Source organism: Gymnoscopelus braueri, assembly GCF_963280865.1.
Source record: "Gymnoscopelus braueri genome assembly, chromosome: 5".
Taxonomy (NCBI): Eukaryota; Metazoa; Chordata; class Actinopteri; order Myctophiformes; family Myctophidae; genus Gymnoscopelus; species Gymnoscopelus braueri.
In genome coordinates, this window is record NC_137606.1 from 52,714,846 (window position 1) to 52,734,758 (window position 19,913).

The 19,913-nt window shown below is 42.7% G+C and overlaps 1 protein-coding gene across 1 annotated transcript in view; it reads right to left on the reverse strand.

The window, feature by feature from the left end:
* Positions 1–15,595: 15,595 nt before the first annotated feature.
* Positions 15,596–19,913, reverse strand: part of clpb (ClpB family mitochondrial disaggregase) — a 70,211-nt gene continuing 65,893 nt past the window's right edge. The window contains exon 16 of the mRNA XM_080429446.1: positions 15,596–18,853. Within this exon, the coding sequence (XP_080285572.1) occupies positions 18,653–18,853 (201 nt within the window). The 3' untranslated portion in view covers positions 15,596–18,652. The remainder of the gene's footprint in view (positions 18,854–19,913) is intronic.

The window sequence follows — 19,913 nt, forward strand, 5'->3', positions numbered from 1 at the left end:
ATTTTTGGGGCACGTATTGTGTTATTATATTTTGATACTTGCTTTGGCAATGTAAACGTATATGTTCCCTCATGCCAATAAAGCTCCTTTGAATTTAATTGACATGTATCGCTGCATAGGCTATCTCAAGTGAAGCAGAAGAAGTGATACAAAATAAAACGTAAGCATTGATTTGTATGAGTTTCTGAGAGTGTACAAATGGAACCAAATGGACCATATGGGTGTGTGAGATATGTTGACCATATAGGGTCCATTTGGTTTCATTTGTAGGAACCAAATGACACCCTCAGTTACAAACAAGTATAAGGGTCCATTTGGAACCAACTCAAGGAACCCTGGGGGTCCCTGGACCCCATTTTGAGAACCACTGCCTTATAGATTAAATGCTTTGATTCGATTCCGATCACTTTCAGATGTTCACCCGAGTGTCAATGTGATGTACATGGTGTAAAGTAACTAAGTACATTTACTCAAGTACTGTACTTGAGTATAATTTTTAGGCATTTTTGGGCGGTGAAACCGCCCCTATAAGTGAGGTTTGGAAATTTGTACAATTATCTTGGGCAGTGAAACCGCCCCTATAAGTGAGGTTTGGAAATTTGTACAATTATCCTGCGCTGTGATTGGCCAATCACAATCTATTCAGGACTGTGATTGGCCAGTGTCACATGACACATGTGCATAGCCCTATTATAAGAAACCATAACTTTAAAAAAAAAACATAAATTTGTTTTTTTTAAGTTATGGTTTCGTCCATCATAAAGAGTGTTTCAATAAATGTATTTATCTTTTGTACATGATTGGTTGACTCCATTCAGTATTGTGATTAGCTAGCAAGACACCGCCCACTTCACACAGGGTGTGATTTTTTACTTTACTGCAATATTTCCAATTTTCAGTACTTTTACTTCTACTCCACTACATCTCAGAGGCAAATATTGTACTTTTTACTCCACTGCAATTATTTGAAAACTTAGTTACTTTTTTGTAGATTTTGATTATTATTGCAAAACATGCATTAACCCTAATTCGGCCATCTGAAAATAGCAATGCATGCATTGTGAGCAGTATTGATACTTTTACTTAAGTAAAACATTTGAGTAGCCTATTTTTTCCACCACAGTGTCAATGTGATGATGAATCCATCCACCTCACACAACGAGACAGTCAACTAGCATAGTCTACTCTAGGACAGGACGATAACCATAAACCATAAACGCATTGACGCCTCATAAATTGGTTTAAGCTTATTGTTCAGTGTCATACAATTCGATCAGTCATTTCCCCACGCGGACCCCCAACACACACACACACACACACACGCACGCACGCACGCACGCACGCACGCACGCACGCACACGCACACACACACACACACACACACGCACACACGCGCGCGCACACACACACACACACACACACACACACACACACACACACACGCGCACACGCACACGCACACGCACACACACACACACACAAAAGTGACTGAACCCTTATTTAGCTCCATTCCATTTGTATTTCCCCAGAGGATTTTACTGTTTTAATAAATTCCGACAATAATATTATGTCTACAATTCACTAACTCAACATTAGTCTATACTTTTCAACAACGTTTTATTAAACTCGTTTGGCCGCGCATGTGTGTGTGTGTGGTGTGTGTGTGTGTGTGTGTGTGTGTGTGTGTGTGTGTGTGTGTGTGTGTGTGTGTGTGTGTGTGTGTGTGTGTGTGTGTGTGTGTGTGTGTGTGTGTGCGCGTGGGTGCGTGCGTGCGTGCGTGTGTGCGTGTGTGTGTGTGTGTGTGTGTGTGTGTGTGTGTGTGTGTGTGGGAGCGCACGTGCACAATAATGGGGCTAAAGTGCACACACACACACACACACACACACACACACACACACACACACACACACACACACACACACACACACACACACACACACACACACACACACACACACACACACACCTTAATTGCGCATAATATAGGCTACCCATAACTATTAATCATAAGGTTTGGTTGAAGTGTTGATTGTGTGCATGGTTCTGGTTCGATGAGGAGATCCATTAGAGAATACAACATCCGCACTGTTGTTCTGAGCCAGTCTTATCTACTGTATTGTACAGTCAATATCCCCTCACTGGTTCCCAGTCTTATCTACTGTATTGTACAGTCAATATCCCCTCACTGGTTGCAGCTGGCGCTGGACCCAATATGAACATTGACCGGATACAAGGGTACGAGGAGGATAGGCCTCGACAGAGCAGCAATTGTGTCATAAAATTAAGGTATAACTCTTTAAAATTCGACTTCAGATTTGAGACATGTCTCCGGACTGTCTCAGACTCGATCAAATAAATCTGTGATAGTCTTGATCCAAGGCTATATGCATGTTTCAAATCTGAGCCTGTTTCCTTGTTGTGGTCTATTTTATTTTTAATGGATCAATTGCTTGTTGTGTCTTGGTCGGACCTTCTGCCTGGACCCTGGGCCTGCACCTGTTTCATCGCTATACCATGGACTTGATGCACCTGCTTCATCTCTATACCATGGATCTGATGCACCTGTTTCATCTCTATACCATGGATCTGATGCACCTGTTTCATCTCTATACCATGGACTTGATGCACCTGTTTCATCTCTATACCCTGGATCTGATGCACCTGTTTCATCTCTATACCATGGATCTGATGTATCTGTTTCATCTCTATCATGGATCTGATGCACCTGTTTCATCTCTATCATGGATCTGATGTACCTGTTTCATCTCTATCATGGATCTGATGCACCTGTTTCATCTCTATACCATGGATCTGATGCACCTCTTTCATCTCTATACCATGGATCTGATGCACCTGTTTCATCTCTATACCATGGATCTGATGCACCTCTTTCATCTCTACCATGGATCTGATGCACCTGTTTCATCTCTATGGATCTGATGCACCTGTTTCAGCTATATCATGGATCTGATGCACCTGTTTCATCTCTACCATGGACTTGATGCACCTGTTTCATCTCTATCATGGATCTGATGCACCTGTTTTATCTCTACCATGGATCTGTTGCACCTGTTTCATCTCTACCATGGATCTGATGCACCTGTTTCATCTCTATACCATGGATCTGTTGCACCTGTTTCATCTATACCATGGATCTGATGCACCTGTTTCATCTATATCATGGATCTGATGCACCTGTTTCATCTCTACCATGGATCTGATGCACCTGTTTCATCTCTCTATCATGGATCTGATGCACCTGTTTCATCTATACCATGGACTTGATGCACCTGTTTCATCTCTACTCAGTAAAAGTTCTGTTTGCCTGGCTGTCAGTCAGAACCAGAATGGTTGTGGACAGTGGTGGAAAGTAGCTAAGTACATTTACTCAAGTACAATTTTGAGGTACTTTTACTTTACTGGAGTATTTCAAATGTTCAGTACTTTTACTTCTACTCCACTACATCTCAGAGGAAAATACTGTACTCCATTACAATTATTTGAAAACTTAATTTAGTTACTTTGTAGATTTTGATTATTATTACAAAACATACATTAACCACTTCAGCCCCATACATTTCAGCTTGTAGAAAATAGCAGATCTACAATCTCGCTAGGAGCTTGTAGATCTGCTATTTTTGTTGTTGAAATGGGACATTCTGCATAATGAGTACTTTTACTTTTGGTACTTTAGGCACATTTTGATGCCAATACTTTTGTACTTTTTGAGTCCATTTTGAATTCCGGACTTTCACTTGTAACAGAGTATTTCTACTCAAGAAATGCGAGTACTTTTCCCCACCACTGCCTGGTTGCCTGTCAGAACCAGAAGGGTTGTGGAGGCTCCCAGGCGACACCGTCTGTTTGTTGTGTCACCATCACCATGATGATGCTGCAGGCCCCGTCTGGCGGGTTCAGAGGTGAGTTTACAGAGAAACTTAAACAGTTTCCAAGTCAAACTCTCCATCGGCCCTGTTGTGACTGTTTCTTCTGCCTTCCCCCCAAAAAATAGCACCCAGAAGCAGAACCTCTGCTCTCTAAATAAACGTAATCCCTTCAAAGGGGGGCGTCTCTTCTCAAGCCCCTCTAATCCGCCCCATAGGGCTCCATCCATCGCAGGGGGACTTCAGCCACTGAAGGGGGTTTAACTTTGGACTTTTTTCTTTTTTTTTTAAATTCATGGGCGCTTTAACGGAAACAGTAGCATGGGATCCTTTTACATTCATGGCGTCTGAGTCAACAGAGAGGAGGACAATGACCACAAGAGGCTCCTCAAGTCAAGACCCCGCGGAGAGAGAGGGATTAGGGTCTGGGTTAGGGTCTAAGGGTCGGGACGGACTGGTTTCCTCACGTTACTATAAAAGACATTAAATGGTTCAATTGTACGTACCCAGTGGTGGAAAAAGCACTTTTGTTTTACTTAAGTAAAAGTATCAATACTGCTTACTGCATACTTTGTAAAAGTCTGGAATTCAAAATGTACTTGAGTAAAAGTAAAAAAGTATTTGAAAAAAAAAGTGTCAAAATGTACTTAAAAGTACCAAAAATAGAAAGTACTCATTATGCAGAATGTCCCATTTCACAAGTTCAATATGTATTAAAAAAACATTTAAAAAAGAGCAGATCTACAAGCTCCCAATGCATCGCAAAGCGACGCATATTGTGAGCTTGTAGGTCTGCTATTTTCAAATGGCCGAAATATATACAGAGCTGAAGTGGTTAATGTATGTTTTGTAATAATAATCAAAGTTGCATAAAGTAGCTAGTAACTAAATAAGTTGTCAAATAATTGTAGTGGAGTAAAAGTACAATATTTGCCTCTGAGATGTAGTGGAGTAGAAGTAAAAGTATTGACATTTGGAAATACTCCAGTGAAGTACTTGAGTAAATGCACTTCGTTACTTCACACCACTGATTGTACTACCAAGAGGGAAAGTAAATTGTCAAATTGCACTCAGCACTTTGTCGAATATAATTTAATTAAAATTACATTTCAATTGCGCATTTCTTGTTTTGAGCCATTAGGGATATTGACTGAAACTATTCGTTGCTATTCGACGCACTTCAGTTAGTCTACAATTGGTATTAGCCTACATTATGATGCCCCCCCCCCCATGAATGAATGAGTTAGCAGTGCTAATTAGTGTAGGCCAACTAATTAGTAATACTAATTGGTATATGTTTATCTTTTATTAGGCCCTATTGTTGTTGCTATGTTGTCTTGCACATTTGCGGAATAATTGCATTTCACTGTTTGAAAACAACCTGCATGCAGACTAGAGTGAGTAACGAATGGGACAACCTTGTTCTTGATTCTTAGACCTGATAACGTCCTACAACCAGTGTTGGAAAAAACATTTTTTACTTAAGTAAAAGTATCAATACTGCAAAGTACAAAAGTATTGGCATCAAAAAGATGTACTTAAAGTACTAAAAGTAAAATTACTCATTATGCAGAATGTCCTATTTCACAAGTGTTCAAATGTATACACATCTCTTGAAATAATACAATGTGTCACTTTGCGACATTGTGAGCTTGTAGATCTGCTATTTTCAAATAGCCAAAGTATATAGGGATAAAGTGGTTAATGCATGTTTTGTAATAATAATCAAAATACTAAAGTTTTCAAATAATTGTAGTGGAGTGAAAAGTAGGCTACAATATTTGCCTCTGAGATGTAGTGGAGCATATAGACATTTTTAAATAATCCAGTCAAGTACTTTGTACTACTTTCCACCACTGCCTACAACTTCTCAAAAAGCATGTCAGCCCAGTGGATCATCATCTCTATAAGCTTATATTGTATTTAAACTTAAACCTGCTGGTGTGTGAGTTAGTTCTATGCACTGTGTGCAACAACTACTTCATCACACTCTGTAGAGCCGCGTTTATTTCATAGAAACGTGTGCGTGTGTGTGTGTGTGTGTGTGTGTGTGTGTGTGTGTGTGTGTGTGTGTGTGTGTGTGTGTGTGTGTGTGTGTGTGTGTGTGTGTGTGTGTGTGTGCGCGTGTGTGTGTGTGTGTGTGTGTGTGTGTGTGTGTGTGTGTGTGTGTGTGTGTGTGTGTGTGTGTGTGTGTGTGTGTGTGTGTGTGTGTGTGTGTGTGTGGGGGGGGGGGGACATCATCTGCACGCAGAAATCTTAATTGAATTCCGCAGCTTCGCTCTGCTCTGCAGCCTCTCCTGCCGTCGTTCCTATGATAGTAATTGTTTCCGATGGATGGTCCTCCTCCTCCTCCTCCTTCTCCTCCTCCTCCAGTGGTGGAAAATGTACCTTTTTTTTTTTTTTACATAAGTAAAAATATCAGCACTCCAATGTAGAAATACTCTGTTACATTTAAAAGTCTGGAATTCAAAATGGAATTGAGTAAAAGTACAAAGTAAATGTACTTAGTTACTTTCCACCACTGTAGACATGATGACCAAAGAACCCGACGTCTGTCTCTCTCTCTCTCTCTCTCTCTCTCTCTCTCTCTCTCTCTCTCTCTCTCTCTCTCTCTCTCTCTCTCTCTCTCTCTCTCTGCAGGCCAGAAGAACACGAGGAGGAGCCGGTCTCACCGTGCATGCAGCACAGAGAGGAGACAGACCTACTATGGCTATGGCTGGGGAATGCATAATAGATCTAATGAGCACGTGTGTGTGTGTGTGTGTGTGTGTGTGTGTGTGTGTGTGTGTGTGTGTGTGTGTGTGTGTGTGTGTGTGTGTGTGTGTGTGTGTGTGTGTGTGCGCGCGCGCGCGCGCGTGCATGCGTGCGTGCGTGTGTGGACGGACAGACAGATAGATGGCCGAATGATGGAGAGAGGAGGGGTGAGGGATTAGTAAACGATAGGATACAAATGTTTAGGTTGACAGAATAGCTCCACGGGAGACCCCACTACCCGGCCGGCATGCCCCCCCCCCCCCCCCCCACCCCCCCCCCCTGTCCCGTGGCACGCAGCGGTGTCCTAGAAAGAAAAAAAACAGAGTCAAACTGTCAATCAAACAGAGAACCTGGCCTATCCATCACGTTGTCCTGAATAGACCGACAGAGAGCAGAGCCTTTAATACATCACTACATGCAAGGATGCTCACAAACAGCTTTATAACGGCCGGGACGAGCCGTTCCGCCCGTTAAAGGCTGTTTCTGACCATCCCTTACATGTCTGCAGTAGGGTGACCACCCGTCCCGAAATTCGCGGGACAGTCCCGAAATTGGACCCTCTGTCCCGCGTCCCGCACAAGCAGGGCAATGTCCCGAAAATCAAAGTTATGAAAAAAAAAAAAAAAAAAGATTTTTATTTTATAAAAAAAAAAAAAATTCATTACATTTTTAAGTTAACTTGCAATACCCTCTTATATCTAATCCTAACCCTAAAACCAAAGTAAAGAAACCAAAAACTGGAAAAAAAACGAACCCAATCCGCCCAGAACCGCGAAAAAAACGAACCCAATCCGCCCAGAACCGCAAAAAAATTTCGCGCGCGCGCTTCGCGCGCGCGCGGGAGTGGTCCGCATGCACGCGCGCTGCGCGCGCGTGCATGCGTCCCGCGATGTCCCGCGAAACGGGTTAATCTGTCCCTCAATGGACCTGTCTGGAGGTGGTCACCCTAGTCTGCAGTGGCGGAAAAAGTATACTCACAAGTAAAAGTATCAATAGGCCTACTGCAATGTAGAAATACTGTGTTACTAGTAAAAGTCCAGAATTCAGAATTTACGAGTATAGGCCTGAATGAGTAAAAGTACAAAAGTAGCATCAAAATGTACTTAAAGTAGGCCTACAAGTGAAAATAGCAGATCTACAAGCTCACAATGTGTCGGGATGTGACGCATTGTGAGCTTGTAGATCTGCTCTTTTCAAATGGCCTAATGCATGTTTTGTAATAATAATCAAAATCTACAAAGTAACTAGTGTACTAAAGTTGTCAAATAATTGTAGTGGAGTAAAAAGTACAATATTTGCCTCTGAGATGTAGTGGAGTAGAAGTAAAAGTACTGACATTTGGAAATACTCCAGTATAGTCAACAATACCTCCAAACTGTACTTAAGTACAGTACTTGAGTAAATTTATGTATTTACTTTACACCACTGATGTCCACGGATCCATCCTACATATTGTCTGTGTGATGTAAGCCTGCTTTCTGTCCTCAATTAAACCACATTCTGGGGGAAACATCGGCCCAACCCACGACAGCTTAATAGGAAACAGATCCATCAGATGAGTGTTGTCTCGATTATTTCCCTTTAGAACGCTTAATTCACTCCATGATTCAAATGAATTGGCCCAAAACATGAGGAAATACAGTAGTCGTTACAGATAAAGGGCGTATATTTAATTGGATTTGGAGAGTAACCTTATCAATGGAAAAACTAAACAATATAAACTCGAGTGAAGTGGGAGCTGTCCCGGGTTCTGAAATAAACCAAACTCACAACTGGGTCCAGTGGGGTTCAGGAATGATATAGAACAGGGCCAAGGGGTCTTCAACGTTTTTCAGCCCAATTAAGGACCCCCTAGCCGAGACAGAGACGAAGCAGGAACAATTATATGCTGCATTGCATATTTATGTTGCAGATTAAACGTTTTCATAGATTTAATAAATAGCTTCATTGACTATCATCAGTGTTGTGTAAATTCAAGTTTTTCGTTCATTTCAGACATTTAACCACTTGTCTTAAACCTTCAATACTTGCTCCTCTTTCCCCCTACACCAAACCTCTTTGCCGAAAATAGCCGATCTAAGCTCACAGAGCTTGTAGATCTGCTATTTTCGGCGAATGTTCCTCAGAATAGAGATGCTATAGGGTTCAAGTGGTTAATGTAAAAAAAAAAAATCTTACCACAAAGATTTGGCGGATCCTCTGGAGTAACTCTGAGGACCCCCTAGGGGTCCCGGACCCCCTGTTGAAGACCCCTGAGATAGAATCTGTATCTATGTGTGTATCTATATTATAAACAACCATTAAAACCTCTCAGAAGAGTGTTCGGTGATAAACATCCAAGCTCAGGTTTTAATTTTAACGAATGAATCATTAATCAGGCCCACATTGATCACATTTAGGTTTTATTTCGGGTTTTATATTAATTATGATAAAGGTATGCTATATGCCATTAGAATTGTAACCAAAATATACTCATCTTTTAACGATCATAGGCCTATAATGAATATAACATTTAGAATATTGGATAAAAGATATTAAACTAATAGCTCATAGACTATTTTAAACTATGTTATTTTAGATGATAAATGCTTGTCGTTTTTCATATATTTTTATAGGCTAATTTAAAAAGAACTCGAAAATTATTGAAGGTCTGTTATTTAGGCTAAACGAAAAACCCATTCACACCAGGCCTAAATTAGATTAAGTTGGGCCTTGAGATTCATTTGAATCACGCGTTTAAGACAAAGCAACTTCGATTGTTCTGTTGTGTTTGCCACCATGCCATGCCGTAATAACTAAGCCCATTCGAATTGAATTGAATTTTTAAATTCTACAATTCTAAATGATAGGCGTCATGTAGTAGGCCTACGCAGCATTGTGTGTGTGTGTGTGAGTGTGTGTGTGTGTGTGTCGTGTGTGTGTCGTGTGTGTGTGTGTGTGTGTGTGTGTGTGTGTGTGTGTGTGTGTGTGTGTGTGTGTGTGTGTGTGTGTGTGTGTGTGTGTGTGTGTGTGTGTGTGTGTGTGTGTTTCTTTACCTGTGACACTAAAATGTGTCATTTCATCACTTCATGCTATAATATATTCTCTTCCCCGGGAGAGAGAGAGAGAGAGAGAGAGAGAGAGAGAGAGAGAGAGAGAGAGAGAGAGAGAGAGAGAGAGAGAGAGAGAGAGAGAGAGAGAGAGCATAAAGAACTACACACATCCCGTCCGTTAACGTTTCTGCACCAACACAGCTTGGCGGCTCGGAGCGTGCATTTGATTTATCCGGTGATGGATGGATGGGGGGGGGGCGGGGGGGGGGGGTGTCGGTGGGCTCCACGCGCACGAGCCCGGGGTCCCATCGGTGCGCGTTTCAACGCCACATTACCTAAATGCACCGTGACGCTGCGCCTCCAGGCGACCCGCGTCTAACCCGGTTAGAGCCGCCAGGACGACACACTGCATCTGACACCAAAAAACACCAACAACGAGACCATTTAAATGAACCTGTGTGTACTTTGAGTGATCAGAAACCCAGGGCTGTGCTTTGCGGTAGTAGGCTAAGGTTCAGCTGCCGCCTGGGGACTCAAACAGTTAGGGGGCCTCGTGAGATTTTTTTAAAAATAAAATACATATAAATAAACAGCTTTCCAATCCATTTGAGGCCCCTAAAAAAATCCAACATGGGGCCTCAAACAGTCAGAAATCTTCATGCACGATTTAGCCCTTTAACCACTATTTTGGACATGCCATTAGCATACAGAATGGAAATAGGTCTATAGACACATTTCTATCACAGCTCTGATTATTTTTTATTTAATAGCCGAAGTATTATAGTAGTATAGTGATGATATAGGCTATATGATGAGACTAACGATTGCTTAATGGAAAGCAATGTTAACTTTTGGCTGAAAAAGACAACAAAAAAATTGTGTTTGATGTGATTGTTCAATGATGCTTATTGCTTTAGCCTAATATTATAATTGTTTGCAAAACCGCCCGCAACATGTCTATGAATTGGCCTATTGACTGGGAAATTGCACTATAGGCTACAATCTAATTCCAAAGAAATAGCCAAGGCCACGATTAATTCAATGAATTAATACCAAAAGGCCGCACTATAGCATCAAGCAGTGGTCCAGATAGTGGAATCCATAACCCCCCCCCCCCCCCAAACCATGATGCAAAGCTATTGTTTTAATGCAGTTATTCATATGCTGTGCACATCAGTACAATGCACTGCTACCACACACACCAGACCTAGATTATCCTAATGGATAAAGGCATGTTACTTACAAAAAAAAAATAAAAAACAAGCTTTTTGGATAAAAACCAGGTCCCGAGAGAGAACACAGTATATAGCACACACACACACACACACACACACACACACACACACACACACACGCACGCGATCGTCGTGCACGCGCGCGCACCACAGCTGGAGTGTGGAGAAGGCAGCAACTGCAAAAGGGGGGGATGGATGGATGGATGGATGGCCGCGCGCACGAGCACGCGCGCGCGCATGGAGAGCTTCTTCTCCAAACACGCTAATTCGATCTGCCTCTCTGGCCCCGCGCTCTGAAAGCAGGCCCAGCGGCAGGGGCGCGCGGAGCTGTGGAAAGTTAATTGAATTAAATTCCCTCTAAACTAATTAGCCTGCAATCTGCCACGCGAGCTGTCCCTGAGCAAGGTTCGAATTAGGCAGAATGGATTTGTTCCTTTTCTTTTAAAAGAATACACGGGACATCAGGCTGCTGCTGGTGTGTGTGTGTGTGTGTGTGTGTGTGTGTGTGTGTGTGTGTGTGTGTGTGTGTGTGTGTGTGTGTGTGTGTGTGTGTGTCGTCGTCCCCTTTCGGTTTGCAGGTCCTTTTATTTCGCTTTTATGCTAATGAGTCTCGCTCCCTGGGGGGACTAGTCTGTCTGTCTGTCTGTCACGCGCGAGCCTTGCGGTTATACAGTGAGTGGTGCAGGTGCGTCATCATCATCATCCCCACCCCCCCCCCACCCCAAATATTACACAGCAAACCTAAAGCAGTGATTCTAAAACTTTTTAAAGGACCCCCATTTCGGTATGCATTTATAGGCCATGGACCCCCATCACTCTGAGAGTGTACAAATGGAACCAAATGGGCCCATTAGGGTCCATTTGTTTCCATTTGTACAGTTACAGACCTGTAAGTGTCCATTTCTATTGTATTTTATTTTATACATATAAACCAGCTCAGTGGCCTTGTGGTTAGAGTGTCCGCCCTGAAATTGAGAGGTCGGGGTTCAATTCCCGGCCGGGTCATATACCAAAGACTATAAAATGGTACTCCCTGCTTGGTGCTCAGCATGAAGGGTTGGGTTGGGGGAAAGTCCCTGTGACATACTAGTGTCATGTCCAGGGGGGTACTTGTACATCACGGCTGGGGTGGAACGTGTACATCAAGCTACATAAATAGGATATAGACTTGACCACATGCTCGGCAAGGCTTAAGAGTCCATTTGGTTCCTATAATCCTAACTATCAATAATTTAGCAAATGGACCGTTATGGGTCTGTGGGTTAGATTTGCACATTAACTCTCTCAGAGTTACAGACATGTAAGGGTCCATTTGGTTCCTGACTATATATATCATTTAGCTGGGGACCCTCTGGAACCCCCCCCATGGACCCCTGGGGTCCCCGGACCCCACTTTGATAACCACTGACCCCAAAGCGTCCTGAGCCATAATAACAGTAATTGAAATGCCAATCAAAAATAAGCTCAAGATATGGTTTGGCGTCTATATATTGCATGTAAGGCCTGGACTGTGGAGCTGCTGCAGCACCAATGTCATCTCCTAAAAGCCCAACGGAGGGAGGTAATGGTGCTGAAATCGATCGCACCCTGTCCTAAGGGACTACAATGGACAGAGAGAGGGAGAGAGAGAGAGGGAGAGAGAGAGAGGAGATGAGAGGAGGAGAAGAGAGAGACACGGATGAAAATCCTCCGTTAAGAGCAGGGACAGATATGATAATGGGCGCTCGCGAGGTATCAGAGTTGTGAGCGAGGCCTGCTGAGTGCTGCATGGCGAGCGCCAGGTCGTCATCATTCACCACCTGCTTCCTTCCACCTGCATGGCCGCCATGCTGGCCTGGCACAGGCAGGCAGGCACCACACTGGATGGTGACTTGTTGATGGCTCACATTAAAGGGGATAGTTCACCCAAAATTATTTATTTTTTTAGTCACCCCATGGAGACTTGAATTCATGGATAATGTTTAGTTTTTGTCACATTCCTAAGCCAATAATTTGATGACCAGCGGACCGGTAGGCAGCGGTTCCGGTAGGAGACAAAAAGGAGACTCTTTGTGTCTCCTACCGGAACCTCTGCCGGTCATCAAATTATTGTCTTAGGAATGAGACAAAAACAAAAGAATATCCATGAATTCAAGTCTCCATGGTGTGACTAATCGATAGGAAAAAAAATCATTTTGGGGGTGAACTATCCCTTTAATACCAGCTATGGTCCAGGAAACACTATGATGTGGACTTAATGTAAAGTAAGCTACAACTAGACTAAACTAAGACTAGAGTAGACTAAACTAGACTACGTCAAACTCGATTAACTACTTAAACCCCATATGGTTGAGCGGAGTCCCTCAGGGCTATACTAGCGTATTTTCTGTTATTGTGGGGAAAGCTTTAGCTGAAAATAGCCGACCAACAAGCTCGCGACACGTCGCGCTGCAACGTGATCTGCTGTTTTCCTACGAAATATGGATGCGATGGGCTTTAAGTGGGTAAAGTCAAAACTAGACTGCCCTAGCGTGGCTCATATCTGGCATAGAGAGGCGGGTTTAACATCTCCGGAGAGAGAATGCGTGTGATCCCATTGGTTCACCGATCTGTCCGTCAGACCCCGACAACACAACATTTGGAGCGACGCCCACTGCACTCTGGTTGGTTGGGGAAATGAAACACTTCCTATGCCCGGAACACCGACTCGCTGGTCCAGGCTTTTATTTTTGAGCAAAACTAAAAAATAAAAGCCTGGAGATCGAGGCTAAGTTAAAACAGACTAAACTAAAGTAAAACCGGACTGATCTAATCTAAACTATACTAAACTAACTTGGACTAAACTAAAAACCGAGGCAATAGTATCCTGTTTTCAGTCTTTTAGCCCCCCCACCCCACCCTATCCCTACATGCCTCAAACTCTCTTCCATTTGTAGGAGGTGGTGGATGGTAATGGGGAGAGAGAGAGGTGGGTTGAGAGGGGGGGGGAGAGAGAGGAGGGGGGGGGACGAGAGAGAGGAGAGGAGAAAGAAAAAAGAATGGAGAAAGAAAAATGGTGAGAGATAGAAAGGGCAATAGAGTGTGAGAGAATAAGTGGAGGTGGAGAGAGATGGGAAGCTGTGTGAGAGAGAGAGAGAGAGAGAGAGAGAGAGAGAGAGAGAGAGAGAGAGAAATAAATGGAGGGAGAGAGAGAAAGATGGGAGGAGGCTGGAGGGCAAGGTTTCCGTTTCTCCGTAATCTAATCAGAGAAATGGCAGCAGTCAGAAATAGCCTGACGGACAGACTAAGAGCCTCTTTCTCCTTCTCCTCCTCTTCTCTGCTTCTTCTTGCCTTCCTCCTCCGGGAGGGTAAACGGATACACACACACACGCACACACGCACACACACACATACGCACACGGACACGCACACACAGACGAGCGCACACGCACGTATGCGCACACACTAAGCAGACTTCCTTAAACCATAAAGTGTGGATGTGTGTGTGATGGTTATTAGAGACAGGAGGAGCCTCAAGGTATCAAAACAAAACCTGATCTTACAGTCCAGATGCAGTCATCTGCCATCAGGTCCACTTTAGAGGCTCTTCTGCTGTGCAGGGACTCAACTCCCCACAGCAGTAATAGCAGGAGATAACAGCGTATATAGCGTATATACACCAGGCGGTTCCAGAAGCTTTTCTGGATCAGGGGAGAATCTCGAGTGTTTGTGGGCCGTGGCCCACCCATCTGACCACCCGTAGGCGTGGATCAATGTAATTAACTACTACTTTACGTATCGGTATCACAGCAAAAACACACAATTCACCAAGTAATAGGGCGACAGAAAAGAACAGGGCGGCCGCGTCCATTTGGTTCGATGGAGAAGTGGCGCCATGTTATATTCGGTTCCTCAAGCTATATTATGGATCTTATAGTCTTCATGTTTGGAGTGGAACGCAATTGAAAAATCATAGACATGCAACTCCACCATAACTAACAGAATGACCTTATCCTGTCATTTCATCAAGACATCAAATAATAAATACAGTAAATATATATACACAAGAATTTCAGAGGCCATGAGGGCCACGTGCCCCTCAAAAAATGTATATGCCCTGAGTGAGGCCACAGTGGCCTTGATGCCCCACCCGCACTACCCCAGCTGATTGTACCGTTTCCTCTTCTATCCCCTTCTTCTTAATGTCTTTTTTAGACACCATTGTCTTTTTGAGACTCTAAATTCTTAACTCCCCCTCCACCACCCCCACCCTCAAAATAGTCCAGTGACTTTGTTACCCAACTTTGGAGTGCTCTGTGGCTGCAGGTGTAGAGTGTGTGTTGTGGGGGGTCGACAGAGGAAATGTCTTTTTCCTGCATGCTAATCCATCCCACCAGGGGAGATGTGCCTGGTGTGTGTGTGTGTGGGTGGGGGACACAGCCCTTTTCTCATTCCCAACCCATGTTCTGTGACACACAAGACATTCCTGGAAGATTCCTCTGTCATGTTGTGTCACTGGATGTGGGACGGCCGTCATTGTGTTATTGTTGTAGAATTCCCACCCAGGCACTGGTGTCTCTCTCTCTCTCCCTCACTCAAGACACACACACACACACACACACACACACACACACACACACACACACACACACCTATCCATCCATCAGACGTGACAGACAACACAAACGGAACAAAGACAACAGGAATTCCCTTCTGGTTTGCAGTGACTTTATTTAACATGGTGGGTGTCGAGACACAACAATGAGAAATGTGGTCGTCTTAAGCTCTGCCGCTTGTCGACAAGCTGTTTAGTGTTAAACATTCATATGAGATTAAATATCGCTTTTCTCTCGTTGTCAAATGGATTCCCCTGCAAAAACACAGTGTAGCATCACAACACGCTGTCATAACAACGTTGCACATATGTCAACATAAACTATTTACAAGGCAGTACTACATATTACTTTCATTGTCCACTGAACACTTTTACTTGTGTTTTTCTTCACAAACATGTAAATAAATAAGAGTGGCTTTGTTATATATTTATCAATATAGCTCTGCTGGTGAGGTTTTCTCCACAAGACAAAATGTGCATTTCTGTGAATTCTAAAAGCCAAGATGCATGAGCAACAATTTGAATACATAAGATGCAGTTAAAGCTGCTGTTAAATGTTTTCTTATTAAGTCTTAAACAGCTCTCTATTTTTGTTCAGTAATAGTTGTCTCCCTAGCTCTTTAAGGTCAGGATACTAATTTAAACCAAATCAGGAGAGAGAACTTAGAATAAACAAGTGAAATTGGAAGTGATGAAACAAAAAGCGAGCAGACTAAATTGGAATTGGAACACTAAACAATTGAAACTGATAAAGCTCTCTCCTGAAATAATGAAATTGGTGTCCCACCTGAAAATGCATTTTCTGTTTATTAAAGGAGAGATGGGGTGACACCTGAACAAACACTATAGCAATGGTATCAGAATGTAGAGCTTATCTTTAAACGATAAACTTTGTTTTAACCAAACTATCAATGAATGCACCTTTAAACAATTATGAGAAACAATGTTCCTTATTAGCACATGGAGATATATTTTACTTATTTGGGCACACTGATCAGTGTACATCTACCATGCAGTTGGTTAATGTCAATGTATGTGAACATTATTTATCCACAATGATCACAACACAGCCATTCAATTTGTCTCATTAAATGAAACCCTTGGCTGATTTTGAAGTTTGTATTACAATTCAGATTAAAAACAGGGTAGGCTAATAAGCAAAGCAGCTGCAGCTAATAAAATTAATAAAGGGTGTGTTACATTTACTTATGCAATTGTAGACACAAGCCAACAGTGTTGTCAATGCATATTGACACACATAATAGCACACCCATTATTAATTAGATTAGCTGCAGATGTATTGCTACATCTCAGTGTACTATAAGGTCAGCATCATGCAGCCTGAAATGTTTTTACCCTGCTTAACCTTAACTAAAAAAAAAAATCTGCCAGGGGTTTTATCCCCCTTTGAATAATTCCCCTCCCTGTTCAAAAACAACTATCACCTCAAGAAGTGATCTTTATCTCTCTTACCTTTGGCTTAACTTATACCTTCCCCTGTGCGAGCAAAGACACTGTTCACAGATGGCTATAAATATACATAAAATCTTATAAGCTATATATCTACCATATATAAGCTTAACTTTTACTGTCAATATAGCAAGCAAACGTCAGAATAAAAAGCACACTGTGTCGTTCACTACGGTAAATCAGATCTTACGAGTAAACCCCAACCTAAAACATTGCAGTGGGATGGCGACAACATTACGACAGAGTGGTACTGAATGTGTCAATGTGATGAAGCACAACGCTTTTCACTATTGCCTAATGTAACTCTGTACAACAAAGTATATATATAAGCCTTATGTACAAACCATGACTTCTATCCACCGATGTTAAAGCAACATTACAATATTGGCGAGATATACATTAGTATCAATTGTCTTGACACTGTGAAACAGCTCATTTATCACACAAAAAAAGTGCAAACAAAGCAGATTCTGCAAATACAGTATGTAACATGACAAAACCCGACAAGGCACACAAAAATGAAATAAAGATAAAATAATACTGGCAGAATCCGCTTTGGTTGGGTTTGTGTGCTAAAAGAGACGTTGAGATCTGTTTCATAATGCAATGCAAGTCAAAGTGGAGACAATTTTGGAATATCAATTTCTTATCAACGGAGCATCATATCTCGCGAATATTTGGAGTTTACATCATGGCAAGGTAACTACACAACCCACACCTCTATTAAAGTGTCATTGTGGTTGAATGGGATCACACCTACTGTACTAGCACTGCTGTAGATGAGGTTTAAAGTCACTCTAGCTTCACCCCTGAGAAACCATAATGTATAAAACATACAGATGTTGTCATTTAGATTAATTGTCTTCCATATGCTGACATTTAATATGACATCACATATTGGCTGAATGTGGAACTGAAGACGCCACTTCGGTCCACATTGTGTCTACAGTGCAACGATGGGAGCAGAGCTGTACTGTACTTTACTGTACTGTACTGTGTGGGTTTACTGAGAACACAGACAGTGACGTCATCATAGAAGTACCTTTATTGGATTATTGTCATTAACATGTCCTTCCATGAACTACCTGACAGATGATGATGATGTAGATGATGATGTAGTTATAATGACAGTGATGTGAGCGTATATACTGTACGGCTGTGTGTGTGTGTGTGTGTGTGTGTGTGTGTGTGCTTTAAAGGGGGTGGGTGTAAGTGATATATTTTTGTAAAAGCAAAAAAACAGTCACAATGCCTCCAACGTCTCTGAAGGCAGGTGACAGTTGGACAGACATGTTCGTGTTCCTCTTCTCGAAGCGGTTGTACTTTTGCAAACATTGTCCAGATAACGCCATAACAGAGACGTTTCTGGTCAATGTAAGTGCCTTCCAGAGCCTCTCTATTGGGGTCTTGAAGCCCAGCCCAACATTCTTGTGGTAGGAAGGGAGTTTTTCCCTTACACTCCCAAGAACACATTTCTTGTATTTGGAAGATAGCGCCGGCCGAGTCGTAAAGCGCATTTGACACTTATTTTAATCAAAAATAAAGAAAAGAGAAAAATAAATCACGTACACCCCCTTTAATTTGTGTGTTTGTATGGTTTATATATCTGTAATATATGGCTTTTAAGTATAGTACTATATGTCTATATAGTTTACGACTACACAGCGTTGCTTGTGTGTGTGTGTGTGTGTGTGTCATGGTGTGTTAGTTGTCCGGGCTGAGCGGAGGCCTGATGTCCAAGGTTCGAGCTGAACTGTCCTCTCCCACGACTTCCAGGCGCAGGCTGGCCGCGCCCAGTTCCTCGGAGCCCTCCTCCGATTGGACGCTCAGCCGCAGGATGCAGCCTTTGGGGAGGAGCTCCTGCTCGTACGCGGCGGCCAATTGGTTGACGACCCGCCGCTCCACCTGGGGAACCCAGTGAACGAGGCCGAATGAGGACACAGTTACAGCAGCATGAGGTTGTGCGCTTCTAGCTTGTATTTTTGCTATTTTTCTTGAATTCATTGACAATATTTATGCATTCAGAATGAACTCATTCCGAACAGAGATTCATACCCAACTGTTTACATGAAACCCGAATAAAAGTATTCCTCGTTTACATGACCCAAAGCATTTCATTCGGAATATAACTTTTGACATGCGCAAAGTGGTTCCCGCATACGCCTGGGCATGGACCAAGGGGCCGCCCGGCTACACTACCCGGGGCAGAGCTTCCCCTGGTGGGCATGGGGGAGGAGGCAATAGCCCCCTTGTGCCTCCGCGGCGGAGGTTTGTCTGCCGTAGGCAGGCCGGGAAGCAACGCACCGACTCCTGCCAGGCAGCGTTGGATGCGGTGCGGGCCCGCGTTCCTTTGTTATCGTCGTTTTAATGCGAAAGTAGCAGATCTACAAGTTAAGACCTGTTTTTCTTTTTTTTTTTTTATGTGAAACTTGGTACGATAAAAATTAGGCTAGCCTACTACTTGTCACATTTCTCATGTAGGCTACCTTAATTTTATTCAAACAAAAAACGTTTCAACTGTTTTAAGTTTTACTGCATACAATATTTTATATAAAAAAATCATATTTTTGGCCAATTCTAATTCTAAGAATGCATGTATTCCAAACAGAGAGGAGCATTCTTCGGAATAAAGTGTTTATATGGTAAATTCCGATTCAAACGGTATGTACCACTCCTCCAAACCCGAATGAAAATTCATTCCATTCAGACCGGAATGGAATATTCTATTCCAATTGAGGTGTTTACATGAGCATTTTTATTCTGAATGAGCAGTCATTCCGAATATAAGTGGAATGTACCTGTCCATGTAACCGCAGCCACTGTGAGCTTGCAGATTGTCTATTTTCGAGATTTGGTAGAAAGGGAGAAAAGGAGCAGAGCAAGTATAGACCCCTGGGGGCCTCCGGTCAAGTATATAAAACAGTATTCCATTTGCTGCTGTAAATGGTTAAGTGTTATCTACAGT